At 38.3% G+C, this 16,154-nt stretch overlaps 1 protein-coding gene across 1 annotated transcript in view; it reads right to left on the reverse strand.

Moving 5' to 3' along the window:
• Nucleotides 1-16,154, reverse strand: part of LOC122813723 (zinc-binding protein A33-like) — a 273,572-nt gene that overhangs the window by 128,987 nt on the left and 128,431 nt on the right. The window contains exon 3 of the mRNA XM_044086189.1: nt 11,253-11,486. Within this exon, the coding sequence (XP_043942124.1) occupies nt 11,253-11,486 (234 nt within the window). The remainder of the gene's footprint in view (nt 1-11,252; nt 11,487-16,154) is intronic.

The following is a 16,154-nucleotide window of genomic DNA, read 5'->3' on the forward strand; positions in this document are numbered from 1 at the left end:
TCTTCTTGAGATTGGGAAGGTGTGCCATTCTTTCCCCAAGAGACTGAATGTAACACAAATACCACATTCAGGCACCAGATACGAGTTATACTGGAATGGTCATGTGAAATTGCCAGACATATACCCCTAATAAATGTGTGAATATATATGCCCCACCACACACACATGCACATATATGCACACACACACACAAAAATAAATAAATGAATAAAAATAAATAAATAAAACACATTTCCAAAGATGTCCTGCTGACCGCAAATTCTTCATTATAAAAAATTAAACAGTGTACTACAGCAGGTAACCGCACAAAAGATGGTTCATCAAACTTTCTTGCATATTAAATTGTAGTCTGATAAAGTCAACTGAGAGTGATAGGATGAAAGCACTAACTAATAAACTAATAAACCACATTTTTTGGAGTTGCTTCATGGAGTGGACTGTTTGGTTATTTATTTTATTTTATACACACATACACACACACACACACACACACACACACACACACACACACACACACACACACACACACACAGAGTTACTTTGGTCATAACTCTCAAATATCGACATTTTGGTAGACACACTTTAGTTGACAAAGCAAATGATTGACAGTTATGCAATATCATCAGTCTCCATGATGTAGAATATGCCTCTTCCACAGAGATTGTACAATCTTGGAGTTAGTATATATAATTAGCAGGGTGTGGGAGGAGCAGTGATTTAAATGTTTTTTTTAATTAATTTGTAATTTTGCATGCAATAAAATTTTTCTGGGTTCATTTGTGGTAGCATGTTGATATTAGCAAAGTTGACATATTGTGGTCAATATTGTGAATATTGACATTTGGGTGCATTGATTAAATTCAGTACACTTACATATTATTCACAGTTTCACACACACACACACACACACACACACACACACACACACACACACACACACACACACACACACACACACACACACACACACACACCATAAGAAGTCTGGCAATATACACATTTAAGGAAAACACACTTAAAATTTCTTGCTACCCTTTACAAGCACTTAATAGGACTCACCTCCCAAACTGAGCAGGGCTGTACATGGCAACCCTAGTGGAAATCTGGATCTACTGATCCAGTCAGAAAAACTAGCCTTAAAACCAAAGTAGTGCCTTGGCTGACCTGTAGTAGTAACTTACTACATAGGCTGGGAATACATTAAAATAGATGCCCATGCGCCCAGAGAATCTTGCTTGTTTGCTGGTGCAGATTTAGGTTTGAAGTATGGGTATTTGCAGAGCCACATAGGGATGGGTCTTTCATGACCAGAAAAGTGAAACATAGGTCAGCTCAGAGCAGCCCGTAGGCTGAGTATGAGATCTGGGCTAATCTATCCGTATAGTTGAAGGCTTTAAGGTCTTTAATTTTCTTTGTTAAAATTTGTTGAGGCCTGTCAAGTTGAGTAATATGCTTGGATTTAAACATACCAAAGGGGGCACTGTATTTGATGATGGCTCTGATAAGGGAGTACTTCAGTGGTAAGTTTATTTCTTTGTCTCTTGAAATTAAATTGGCCAGACTGAATGATTTCCTGATTAAAGCAGAAACATGATGATCAAATGAGACAGACTTGTCCACGTAAGTACCCAAATCTCTCATGACCATAGCTGTCTGAGAAGGCATAAAGCTTATAATACATGAGGTGGGAGCAGCCTTTTTTTTGTCAAACTCAACTATGCTGCACATTTTTGCGTCTAGCTTTAGACCATTAGGTATGTGCATGTTCCATCCCTTGTTGGAGCAGTTTTGTATTAGTGGATGAGTGGATAACAATACCCAGCTTGCAGTCATCAGCAAACATAGTCAACCAAACATCTGGGACATCGGCTTGGAAGCCTTGGATGTCAGTAAAATAAATGTCAAACAGTAGAGGTCCTGACACTGATCCCACTGGTAGCCCACTAGTCACAATTTTACACTCACAGAGAGTACCAGCAGCTTTCACAATGTGGGATCTGTTGGGCAGCCAATTTACAATTCAGAATGCAATGTGAGGATTTACTAAGGTTGTCTAATTTTTCAATAATACCACAATGAGGAACAGTGTCAAAAGTCTTGGCCAGGTCAAGATATGCAGTGCGCACAAAATGATCACTGTAAACGTCCTCTTTAACCTTTTCAATGACGTTTACAGTGTTTAGGAGACAGGATCTGCCCTTCATAAAACCAAACTTTGTTGAATCTAGATCAGTTAAGTTGCCTATATCTACATAATGAATTCTGCTAAGATATTTTCCATGGTATTGTCTATAAAGCATATGGGCCTGTCATTACCTGGGTCTGTAGATAAGCCAAATATGCATATAATTATGTAAGCAAATCTCATATTCTTCAAATATCAAATATAAGTATCTTAAACAATTAACAGACATCACTAATCCTAAAACTGAAATCAAGACAATAAGGCTAAAACATGTTTTTATTAGGGGGTAAACTGCCTTCATGTCATACTCCCCAGACTTAAACAACTCAGTTATTGCACCAATTCCAAGAAAGATTATCTTCCCTCAACTTCAAATCACTGCCAGGGTACATCTCAAACCTACACTGGCAGTGATTTCAGTGGAAATATCTACAAACAGATCACACCATGTACTACACCAGCAAACACACACCTACCCTACACAAGCCAACCTCACAGTAATGCCACCACACAGTCATTTGACCTTAATCCAGTTGATAAATTGTACAGTGAAAATATTATAAAGCTGGCAAAACAATAGCATTTGTCAATATCAACATTCTGCCGTGTGTGTGTGTGTGTGTGTGTGTGTGTGTGTATATATATATATATATATATATATATATATATATATATATATATATATATATATATATATATATATATGTATAGGTGTATATTCGTATACATTAAATATACCCATCGTTGGCACGTTAAATATTGCTGTGTTTACAACAAAACCACATACGTCGACAAGCAATGATGCAAACAAATAAAACATCATTTTTTGCAGGGGGCAAGCCAACCAGCACCCTACACACCCTCTGCTAATTTTATATACTAACACAGACACTGCACAAACACAGGGTACAGGCATATACCCCATCCCCGGGAATTGTTCGATCTCAGGAAACCTTTCGATCAGCTGCTTAGTCAATTATAAACAGTTGACTAAACAGTTGTAGACCACAGATACACACACACACAAACACACACACACAGACATACACACACACACACACACACACACACACACACACACACACACACACACACACACACACACACACACACACACACACACACACACACACACACACACACACACACACACACACACACTCGATCAATGGAATGGAACCTATATATATTTATATATAAATATATATATATATATATATATATATATATATATATATATATATAGGCACACTAGGACTTGTTGAATGTGTTTTTGGTCAACTAATTAGAGGGTCAACAGGTGTGCAAGACTGCACAATAGTCTGGGCTGGGAAGTAGCCCTTTCCCTGTTTTGTGCAAGTGCAGCATTAGTATATATATATATATATATATATATATATATATATATATATATATATATATAAAATTAGTGAGGGGTGGAGGTTGGCTTTCCCCCAGCAAAAAAAAAACAGATTTTTTTTTTTTTGCTTGTTTGTGTTTTGGTGTTGCTTTGATTTTGACATTCACGTTGTTGACCATACGCGGTAGACATTTTTTTTTTTTTTTCATTATAACACACACACACACACACACACACACACACACACACACACATATATATATATATATATATATATAGAGAGAGAGAGAGAGAGAGAGAGATATATATATATATATATATATATATATATATATATATATATATATATATATATATATATGTACATATGGGATCCGGACACATGCTCGACTGGCATATGTCCGAATCACAAAACATCAAATACACATACACGAAAGCACTTAATATCGACAAGCGCTTCCGTGTATGTGTGCCTGTTTCGTACAGTGTTTTCTACAGTGTGGATAAGGGAAAATTCCCTTTTCCCCACTGTAGTGCGATCTCAGAGTGATAATATAAAAGTAAGGTGTGTGGAGCGTGCAATGGGGTGAAGCCCCCGTGCAGAAACATACATTTTTTTTTTGAACTACACATACACGGAAGCGCTTTTTGATGTTAAGCGCTTTTGTGTATGTGTGTTCGATGTTTTGTGATTCGGACATATGCTAGTCGAGCATGTGTCCTGGACCCATGTATATATATATATATATATATATATATATATATATATATATATATATATATATATATAGGGTCTGTATTAAAACATTGAAGTTTCAAAACTTTGAATGTTCTAATATCGACCCCTATTCAGCAAAAGCTGAAAATATCGAAGCAACTGAAAACCGTATTTTTTCCTAGAGTTGTCCGTTTCTGTTGGTTTGGTATTTTCAGCGCTGTGGTGGAAAGTTACAGGTTGGGTTCAGGTAAGTGTGCGACTGAGTGTGGGTTAGGTTAGTTAGGGTTAGGGTGCTGGTTAGGTATGTGTGGACGTGAGGGTTAGGGCGGAGTAGGTGAGTTAGGGTTAGGGCGCGGGTTAGGTATGTGTGCTATTGTGTGGACATGAGGGTTAGGGAGGGTTAGGTGAGTTAGGGTTAGGGCGCGGGTCAGGTAAGTGTGCAATTGTGTGGACATGAGGGTTAGGACTAGGTAGGTGAGTTAGGGTCGGGGCGCGGGTGAGTTGAGTGTACGATAGTGACAGACCTTAGGGTTAGGGTTTGGGTTAAGGTAAGTGGATAGTTAGTGGTGTGTGTATAGTTTAGTGTAGGGTTAGGTGTAAGATTTTAGGTGTATGTGTGTGGATTGCTGTTTGTTTGGTGTGCTTGTGTTGTGTGTATGTGTTTTGGAACAGCAATTTTTTCCCTAGGAAAAAATTCACTGTTCTGTATGTTCGATGTTTTCAGCTTTCGCTGAATAGGGGTCGATATTAGAACATTCGAACTTTTGAAACTTTGATGTTCTAATATAGACCCTATAAAATTAAAAGAAAAAGTTTTTAATTTTAATCTTATGGTAACTATCATAACTTGCAATACTTACAACAGCTTTATAATAACAAACATAGCAAATGAAAAATATTTAAAAAGTTTCCCTGGTGTCTAGTCTTTCCTGCCATTACTGCCAATGTTTGTTAGTCTAGAGGGAGTTGAGAAGTATGGTAACTCCCCCACAAACAAGCACACACACACACACACACACACACACACACACACACACACACACACACACACACACACACACACACTATGAATTGCTCAGCTGAGTAAATCACTTACTGTAGGCATTTCCAGAGGGCAGCACATTATTCATTACCATATAACTACGGAATGGCTCATTAACATTTGCAAGAAGCCAAAGGGACAGACTACCACGGTACTACACCTCACTGAGTGCACAGACAACAGCAGGGCAGTCTCTGAATTAGAAATGGCTACTGCCAGGATTAATTGGAGCTTACTACTGGTGCTAACATTTCTGAATCCCAGGGATATATGGTTTCCATACACTTGGTAGTAGACTTCCTTTGTCAAAAGGGAAATTATTGGCTATTTTGACTGACTGAATAAAAGTGCAGTGTTTTTATATCAGATGGTCTAACAAAGAGGTTAAAGAAGACTCATTTTCCAACACTGTTGTGTGATCTAAGAGATCCTGTACACATACATATCTAATATATATACAAATAGATATATATGGATCTACTTTACATTGTTAAAAAAACGCTTAAGCAAAATTCAAAATGTTGAGACCATTTTGCCGAAATGGCATGTTATTGAACACCTGGGACAATGCAATTTCACTCCGGGAAACTAAACACTTGTCCACCAACACAGAAAAAAACAAACAAAAGCAAATCAAACCTAACTATGTGAAGGGCTGCACCCCCCTAACTAAATATACCTACTCTGAGATCACACTATAGTGGAGAAAAGGGAGAGGTTCACCATGGTGGCTCAGTGGTAAGTTTCTTGGAGTGAAATTGTTATGTTCTGGGTGTTCGATAACATGCCTAAGATGCCATTTCGGCAAAGTGGTCTCGACATTTTGAATTTCACGTGTTTATTTGACATTATAAAGTAGATCTATCTATCTATATATATATTTATATATAATATAACGGGTCTACCTGACAACACCGATGCACTACAACACCGACAATGAAATCATCGACACCACATAACCGAAAGTTCACAAACACGAAACCTCACATGCCCGACACACCACAATCCTGACAATCAACAAACAAAACAAATCCCCTGTCCAAAAAGCACACACACAACACAAGCACACCAAAATCCTTACAAATCCACACAAAACCTTACATACACAACTATCTATAACCTTAACCCAAACCCTAACCCTAAGGTCCATCACTATCGCACACTCACCTAACCTGCTCCCTAACCCTAATTCACTTAACCCGCCCCTAACCCTAAAGACTGTCACTAACGCACACTCACCTAACCTGCCCCTAACCCTAAAGACTGTCACTATCGCACACTCACCTAACCCGCGCCCTAACCCTAACTCACTTAACCCGCCCCTAACCCTAAAGACTGTCACTATCGCACACTCACCTAACCTGCACCCTAACCCTAACTCACTTAACCCACCCCTATCCCTAGAGTCTGTCAATATCGCACACTTATCTTACTCGCACCCTAACCCTAACGTCCGTCACTACCGCATACTTACACAGCCTTTTCACATGTCGGTGTTCTCAGCATCGGGGTTTTCATCCATCGGTCATCTCAGTTTTCGATCTTCTGGTGTCAGTGTTCTCATCATCGGCATTGTCAGCTTTCGGTGTTGTCAGGTAGACCCAATATATATATATATATATATATCTACATATATATATATATATATATATATATATATATATATATATATATATATATATATATATATATATATATACATATATATATTTAACATTTGTTAACCAGGAAAGTCTGACTTGGAACAAAGCCAATTTTCAGCAGCGGCCCAGGGAGAAACACTCCAGATGCATGTGTTTGGAACGTGGGAGGAAACCAGAGCACTCAGAGAAAACCCACACGAATGCAGGGAGGACATGCAGACTCTGCACCGAAGACACCACAGCCGAGAACTGAACCAGAGAACCTCTTACTGTGAAGTGACAACACTACCACTGCACACACACACACACACACACACACACACACACACACACACACATACACATATATATATTTATACACACACATGTATATATATATATATATATATATATATATATATATATATATATATATATATAGGGTGGGGTGAATAGTGCAATATATTTGTATACATATATATGTATATATATATATATATATATATATATATATATATATATATATATATGTATGTGTGTGTGTGTGTGTGTGTGTGTGTGCGTGTGTGTGTGTGTGTATAGGGTGGGGTGAAGAGGGCAGCTAGTGGCATTGCATTTGTGGTCAGGTCTAAAGCACTGTATAGCTCTCTGTCCTCAGTGCATTACCAACATTCAAAAATAAATTCTGGTATGTGTTTGTGGCCAGAAATGAAATGTAGCACTCTGTGTGGCATAAATGATCACAGTAGCTTACTGCAAATGTAGCAAACAGTTTGCTACAGTTTAAAAGGAGAGAAGAGTTTTTTTTTTTGTTTTTAGCTTCTCAACAGATCAGGGGAAAGTACTGTATTTTGACATCACTTAGCTGGATTATATTGAAATAGGAGTCAGTTATCTCTTTCCACATTTAACCCTGTTTGGTTCATTGTCATGGAATGCTACAGTTTATCTTAGACCTAGTACATACAGACCCCTTTCATGCTTCTCTGAACACATTTATAACTGATATATCACTAGAAAGCTGAACGCAACCTGTTATGGAAAGGACGGTATGCTACCTGACATAAAGTTTACAAGGTAGGTGCTCCTAGTCACAGGTTCAGTCAGATTGTCCCGACTACCTGCAGTTATGATTACTTCAGTATAATACTTAAGGATTTTAATTTGACTGGTTGTCACATCTAAACATGACAAATGGCATCTACTTATCACATCACAGATACAATGATGTAATAATAGTTTTCCATAGCTAGGAACACGATTTACATAAAGTGTTAATTAGGCACTGGCTACATAGGATAAGAATACAGCACATAAGCCATAACCTATTAGCTACCAGTAGGAGTAGATATACAGAATAAGTATGAAAGATGTGTCATCTTATTGTAGCGTGGATGAACAGCCTGTTACCCCAGCTTGAGTTAATTAGCAATAATCTCCATGTTAAAGAAAATAAATATACATGTCATGTCAGCTGGAGTTAGATCTGATGAAGCTCTTTTCAGGGCAAAAGTACTCATCTATTTGTTTTTCAATAAATACGTTTTGATTTCTAAACAAGGTATAATTGCTTGATTACTCTGAAGTCTCATATGAACTTGTCTACGGGGCATGGCTCTATTTTCCTGACATTTAAGATTCTCAGCCAGCAGCTTTGTTGCTTACAAGTACCACTGTTCCCTGTTGTCTATATATATATATGTATATATATATATATATATATATATATATATATATATATATATATATATATACTGTCAGGTTATTCAGTGGCTGTTCGTGTAAAACAATTGCTTCCATCTGATCAAGTATGAACATCTGCATATGTGAAATGATCAAATGCAGTGATTTTTGGAGTGTAGCATGTATGTAGCAGTGGGGGAGGATAGCACTGCTGAAGAAAAATAGTTAGGCCCCATATTGCTTCATATGATATGGAATCAGGAAGTAACTGGACAGCTGTTCATTCTACAGTAAATACAGACACAGGTTTACTATACTGATAAGCATAGTTCCATGGAAGTAACTAAATAAAAAAAATACTAATTTTAGGATCTGAAAGCCCACTTTACATAATGAAAGCATAATTACAGCAAAAAAGAAATGGTAAAAATGCACATGGTCTTCTTCCACACTTTCTGTCCTCCTTTCACACTTTCTCTCTAGATATGCGGTCATCTTTTTTATAATCCATTTCCATCGCACTCCACTGTTCTGAGTTCCAGCTACTCTTCTGGATTATTTCTCACTAAATGTCCCTAATGACTAAAGTATATTCCCCCTGTAATCTCAGAGCTTTAGTCTTGTGACATGTCATAGAGTTACATCAATGGACTCAGAATCACAGAAAAGTGTAACAGAGACTGCTAACAACCAAATTTAGGGAAAGCACAAAAGCTTCAGAGTTATTTCTCTGTTTTGTCACCAAATAGTCCCACTAAAGTCACCAGAAATCTCCATTTACAGAAAACAAGTGGAAACATGAGATGTTTCAAAATTAATAATGTTTATGGTCACAAATAAAACAAGTGCAAAAAGCACAGATCTGCATTTTCTAGGCTCAACAAATTGCAAATTTCAAACATACATAATACAGATAAACCACTTCTTGTAGGTAGTAGGTAAAATAAGTAATTTGGCTTAGAGAATAGGCGACTTGTACACCACCGCTCTGATTGCAGAAAGAACGCTCTCCAGCAGCGTCTTAATGTACACGTAATGCCCACTGAAAAATGATTCCTATGCTTCACAACAGCATATTATGCTGCAATACAGCTCAGTCAGTCAAATAAACTAACGGCTGCCATCATTTTATGCTTACTAAGTAGCACTTTTGCTGTTTAGTGAGTGTAAAATTGAAAAAATAAAAATAAAAAATAGAAAACTCTGTGCGTGTGTGTGTGTGTGTGTGTGTGTGTGTGTGTGTGTGTGTGTGTGTGTGTGTGTGTGTGTGTGTGTGTGTGTGTGTGTGTGTGTGCATGAGCATGAAAGTGAGACTGATCAAGCCATTATTTTACACTCACTAAGCACTGCTTTTGTTGTTTAGTGTGTGTAGAATTAAAAGAAACAGAAAAAGACAGAAAAATGTGCATGTGTGTGTGTGTGTGTGTGTGTGTGTGTGTGTGTGTGTGTGTGTGCGCATGTGTGTGTGTGTATGTGTGTTTATGTTTATGTTTCCACCTACATGTGTGAGTGTATGTGTGCCTGCATGCACAAAAGTGGAAGTGTGTGTTTGTGTGTGTGTGAGAGAGAAAAACATTAAGTGATCAAGCAGTAGCAGCATCAGTAAAGAGGTCTGCATACCTCTTGACCTCTTAGCTCAAAAAATCTGGATAAAGCCTAAAATGGAGGGGGGCAAAGGCTCAAAAATAGAAACAAGATTTAAATATTACTCTCATAAAAATTAAAAAGTTGCCCAAATAACAGGATTGTGTTAGCATGTATTTTCTGAAGGAAATAAAGTCTGAAACTCAATGTATGTCATTATTTAGATAAAGTCTGAAACTCAAATGTATGTCATTGTTTAGAGACTTCAATGTCCAATCATTGCCAACAAACCACATATTTTATGAGTAAATGACCAAAAAAATGAGGTAAATATCGGGATATTTTTTGAAAATCATACATTTTGGATGTAAAATACTTCCTCCAACACCATTTACATATATTAAAGCAGGTTTGAAACATTAGGCAGAAAGAACTATTTTACATCAAAAATATAAAAAAATAACAATAATATACTTATACAATAATACTATAATAAAAAGGTAAGTAAGTAGTACACAACAATTTTATGGACAGCCTATTCTCAAAGCACAATGATGCCCTACAGTGTATGTTTTATTGTGTAAATAATTATCTTCCAGGGCTGTACAGGCCCTCCCCCCCCCGCCTGTGGCTCCAGGCCTCAGAACACCTCTGTGTGTGCATTATTTACACAGTACCACACATCCTGTTGGGTATTATTGCTTGCATACCAGGACCTGCAAATTGTCATACAGGTAGAAAATTCACTGAATAAGTGAACAAAAGAGTTCCTTATCTGCTGTCAAAATATGGATGCAAGGGATTTAAACTTATGTCAGCACCCTAAATGATGTGCTTTATTGTGTATTGCCAAATATGGAAGGGCAGGAACTAGATTAACAGAATGCTGACTGCAGATAGAAAAGTTTAAAAACTAGTAAATGAAAACTTATCCTGCATGTACAATAACATTCTAGTATTAACTGCAGCGGTAATGCAGAAAAAAGTACTCTGTGTTACAAGGCAGTTAATAAAATGCATTCAGTTTTATGAATAAGGTATACAGATATATATCTTACTGTTTCAAGAAACAGGGGATCCTGACTATTCAGCCATAGTTCTTTTTCGGATATTTGCACCTGGATTTCACTGTTCCATGTTCTAATTTCCTCCATGTTTTTTTCCATTTTTCTCAAAATTCCTTCTTCTTCCTCATGGAGCTGATGAAGGATTCTTTGTTCCTTTTCATGAAGAAACTGGTGCAATGCAGCAAACTCTGATGTAATGTGCTGCTCCAAGGAAACCCTACTTTCCTAAAGAAAAAAAGAATGTAAGAAGAAGAAGGGCAGTCAGCAGAGTAAGAATCCATAGGTGGAGTTATGCAAGAAGTGCTATATCACCATTAAAACACTTTGGAAATAAGAATATCGTGAAAAATACAAAAGAATTATAACCCATGACACAGATTACACCACCCAGTGGGTTAACAATTTCTGTCCAATTTTTTTACATAAATTGCAGATTTCTTTGTTATAGGTTGTTTATGTTCATGGAACAGTCTGTAGTGGTGATGGAAAGGTATTCTTTAGGTAGGGCTGACACACAATATTTTATACCTATTTAAATTACTTTCTGGAATTGTTGAATTCTGCCTGCACTGGATTTTACTTTATCAAGGGCATAGTTGCTAACTCTTTGCATTCACTGAGCTAAAACCCAAAGTTAAAAACATGTTACAGCTGTATTTTTGTAGTATACTACCTCACACACATTCATTTCTATTTACTTATTTATTTATTTTACATTTGTTTACCGGGAAAGTCCAACTGGGCAGAAATTACCTGTTTTCAGCAGAGGCCTGGGGAGAAAAGCTCCACATAGTACAACACAATACAAAAGTATTCAAGACATCCAACACAGTGATACTCAAGATAATCACAATACAAAAATATTCTAAACATTCAATACAAATATATTCAACACTGTCTTACAAGTTAAGAATGCAAGCGATTATCTTTGTCTTTTGGCATTCTAATTTATGAATAGTACAGATACAGAGCAGGTCACATATGTTTCTCTTCTGTTAGAAGTCGGTATAGGTTAACAATGATAACAGGCTTAAATAACATACTTATTTCACAGGGAAGAAAGTTCTTGTCATCTAACCTCTGCTTGTTCTTCTGACCTCCTGTTGCCAGGAATCTCACTTGATGTGCTCACAATTCTGACTTACTCAATTCTTCATCTTTAATCATATGTGTCACTCGTCCCTCTCTAACGTAAATGACGAACAGGTGGGGTAGTTCGTTTAGATGCTTTATTACACAGAAACACATCAGGATGGCTAGCAGCATCATAAAATATAAACAAACTTATTAACAGCAGACCTTACAGACATACATGCTTACATTTCAACAGCTAACTACAAAATGGTAGCCAGGCTCACACGTGCTCAGTATTTATACACATGTGCAACCGCTAAGACAACTTCTTAAAGGTGCATACTCACACACAGATCTACATCCTCCCTCTTAGAAAGATTTCCCCTAATTGTAAACAACATTGGAGTTAAACATGCATTACTATGGACATTGGAAAGAAACACATTGTTCATGTCCAAGTTGCTATGTATCTATAAAATGGTCTGGAAATGTGACTGGATTTGGTAACAACAATCTGGACTGGGTTTAGCAACAGGGACAGCCTTCAATGAACAACTCGTGTCAGGAACTTCTGGATTTATCACAGGAATGGGAATATTTTCTGGAACTTCTGGAACTGGAACACTGAACAACTCACTCTGAGATAAAGAGTCTTTCTCACAGGCTATGTGCCGTGGTAGAGGCTCAGACACCAGCATCAAATGTTTCTGATTCCACCTAAACTCTACTCCTTGTGATTCTACAATGTACAACATCGGCTCTGAGCAGATATTCTTCACAACTCCAATCCAATGATAACCTTTGGACGTTTGCATCCTTATCACCTCTCCTTCTCATAATGGATCGAGTGGTTTGCTGGTCTTATTGTAGTAGGGCTTTTGGGTTAAACGCTTCTTCAACAGATTTGTTTTCACTAACCTGTTGTTCTTGACACATGGAACCAACAATTGTCTACTGATTAGTAATGTGCTTCTGGTTTATCTCGACAGAAGTCTCTGGGCAGGTGAACCAAGATGTCTATTACAAGGAATATTTCTGAGATTCAACAGATTCAGGAAAACATTACTAGTGTCTTGTTTTGACTTCTCTATAACTGTTTTGCACTTTGAATTGCACATTCTGCCAAACCATTTGGCTGCAGATACTCTGGGCTACTTGTGTCATGGGTAAAGTCCCACTCTTTTGGCAAATCTTTCGAACTGTTGGCTTGTAAACTGCATGCCATTGTCAGAAATAGCTTTGTGCAGACTACCGTGGACTGCAAAATGAAGCTTCATCTTAGTAATGACAGTACTGGATGCTACATTAGGAAGTAGGTCAATCTTGAACCAATTAGAATAAGAGTCTACTAACACCAAATAATGTTGACCATTCCATTCGAAAATTTCAGTGGCTACTGTCGACCAAGGTAGTTCAGGAATCTGGTTTAGTTGAAGTGGTTCTTTCTCAGGATCATAGGATCACAGGAAGTTGCTAGGCTATTGGCCTTGAGGCCCTTACAAGCCTAGCCAAAAATGTAGCCCTTGTTCCAACAAGTCAGCACCCAATGCCCCAGTGCAGCAGGGACTCAAATGGAATCCCAGGGGTGTATTTTTGATTCACCAGCCAATTATCCAGGTTGCACTAAAAAGAGTTAATGAAATACTCTGTTTGACGTAGAGTGGGAGTCTATTCCACAGAAGGGTGAGCCTCTGGAACACAACTCTGTCTTGCCAACAAGTCCTATTGATGTCATACACCAAGCTGAGGTCACACGTGTGGGTTACTGGAGTGGAGCTTGACTTGCGAATATGCAGCAGTCCCATCAAGGTGGGGTCTGAGTTTGCTCTGTATGCCAGACAGATGTCACCTCTGAGGAGTCTGTAGGAGACTGAGTAGAGACACAGAGCCTTTAGCCTATCTGTGTAGGGTAGATTTTTGAGGCCCTGGATACTCCTGGTGAGGAACCTCTGTGGTCTCTTCAGCTACTGCATGTGCTTTATGAGGTACATGCCAAAAGGGGCACTGTACTCAATAATGGGTCTTATAAGGGAAGTATACAGGGATATTATGACTAGCTTGTCCCTTGATGAGATACCCTTACTAATGAGGTGGGCCATGTAGAAAGCTTTCCATACAACGGAGGCAATATGGTGGTCAAAAGTCAGTTTGCTATCAACCTGGGTGTCCAAATCCCTCACAACTGATTGCGTGTTTAGGACCTTGTTATTAATGTGATAATTTGTGGGGATGTCACTCTCCCCAAAGGGGATGATGATACATTTTTGGCATTCAGTTTGAGGCCATGTTTCTGGCACCATTCATATGTTTGGGTGAGACCCTCTTGGAGGATGTCCATATCACTAGGGGAACTGATGACAACACCCAGCTTGCAGTCATCTGCAAACTTGGTCAGCCATAGCCCACTGGCTTTGGCCTACACCTCAAAAAAGTATATTCCAAACAACAAAGGCCCCAAGACTGATCCCTAGGGTACACCAGTCATTATGGGTCAACTGCTTGAGGTGATTTTCACTATTTTGACTGGGTGGATTCTATCAGTGAGCCAGTTTGACACCCGTCTGGTAACATATGGATTGATGCCTAGCTGAGAGAGTTTATCTATTATACCAGAGTGGGGAATAGTACTGAAGGCTTTAGCCAGGTCAAGGCAGGTGGTGTGCACTGTCTTCCCCTCATCCATAGCTTTGGTGACTGTCTCAAAGAAGTCAACCAAATTTAACTGGCATGACCTCCCTTTGATGAGACTAAACTGTGTGGGATCAAGTGTTTGTAGGTTGACAATGTTCTTGTTAATGAGGTCCATGATTAATCCACTCCATGGCCTTGTAGATCAGGCTAGTTAGGCTGATGGGTCTATAATTTCCTGGATCAGTGGATGCTCCACCTTTTTGTAAAGGGATGACAGTGGCTGTCCTCCACTTGGCTGAGACAAAGTAAGTACTCAGGCTTTGGTTGAATAGGGTGCCTAACAGTGCTGCAAGTTCCTGTCTGAGTTCATGTAGGATGCAGCCTGGGATGCTATGTGGTCCATTGCAGGCTGTATTTTTTGCTTTTGAGAGGGCAGTGATGACTTGTTCCCTAAAGATAAAGGGAGGAGGCAGGTGCTGGGGATGTTCTGATTTACTGATGGAGGGACAGAGGGGAGAAATTTTCATTGAACCCATCTGCCAGAAGGTTGGCTATATCTATGGTGTTTATGTATGTGATGTCCTTGACCACCAGTTCTGAGCAGATCTGGGTGCTTCCCTTAAGACTGTGGACATATGCAAAGAAAGCCTTGTGATTGTCTTTAGTATATGGGACCCGTTTGGACTTGAAGTTTGCTTTTGAGGATTTTGCTAGTGCTTTGATTTGCTTGCTCAGACTGAGGAGACATTGCTTCCAATTAGGCATCTGCTCCTTCTTGTTCCTGGACAGCAGTTTTTTTACTTTTATTATAGAGTTTATTTATTGCAGATATCCACCAGACAGGCTTACTCTTCCTTGAGGAGAAGGATTTTGTCCTGTCAGGTATTCCTGATTTCTGTTGATGTGACTTAGTAATATTACATACAGAACAAAATGAAAGTACTCTCTCAATGTCTTGTGACATAGAAGGCCAAAATATTAGTCCTCTCACCCTTCTTTTGGTAGAGTCTTCTCCTGGGTGACCACAATGCAAAATAGTAAAGTTATCTTTTTGCAAGGGCTTTGGAACAATTACTTTCAGACTTTTTATAATGATATCATTGTCAGACAAAATCTCATCTCTCTATGGAAAATAAGGTTGTACTTCTTGAGGTAAACTAGATTGCTTTGATGGCCATCCTTGTTGAT

The sequence above is a fragment of the Protopterus annectens genome, chromosome 10.part0 (genome assembly GCF_019279795.1).
Source record: "Protopterus annectens isolate FY-2018-M chromosome 10.part0, PAN1.0, whole genome shotgun sequence".
Lineage (NCBI taxonomy): Eukaryota > Metazoa > Chordata > Ceratodontiformes > Protopteridae > Protopterus > Protopterus annectens.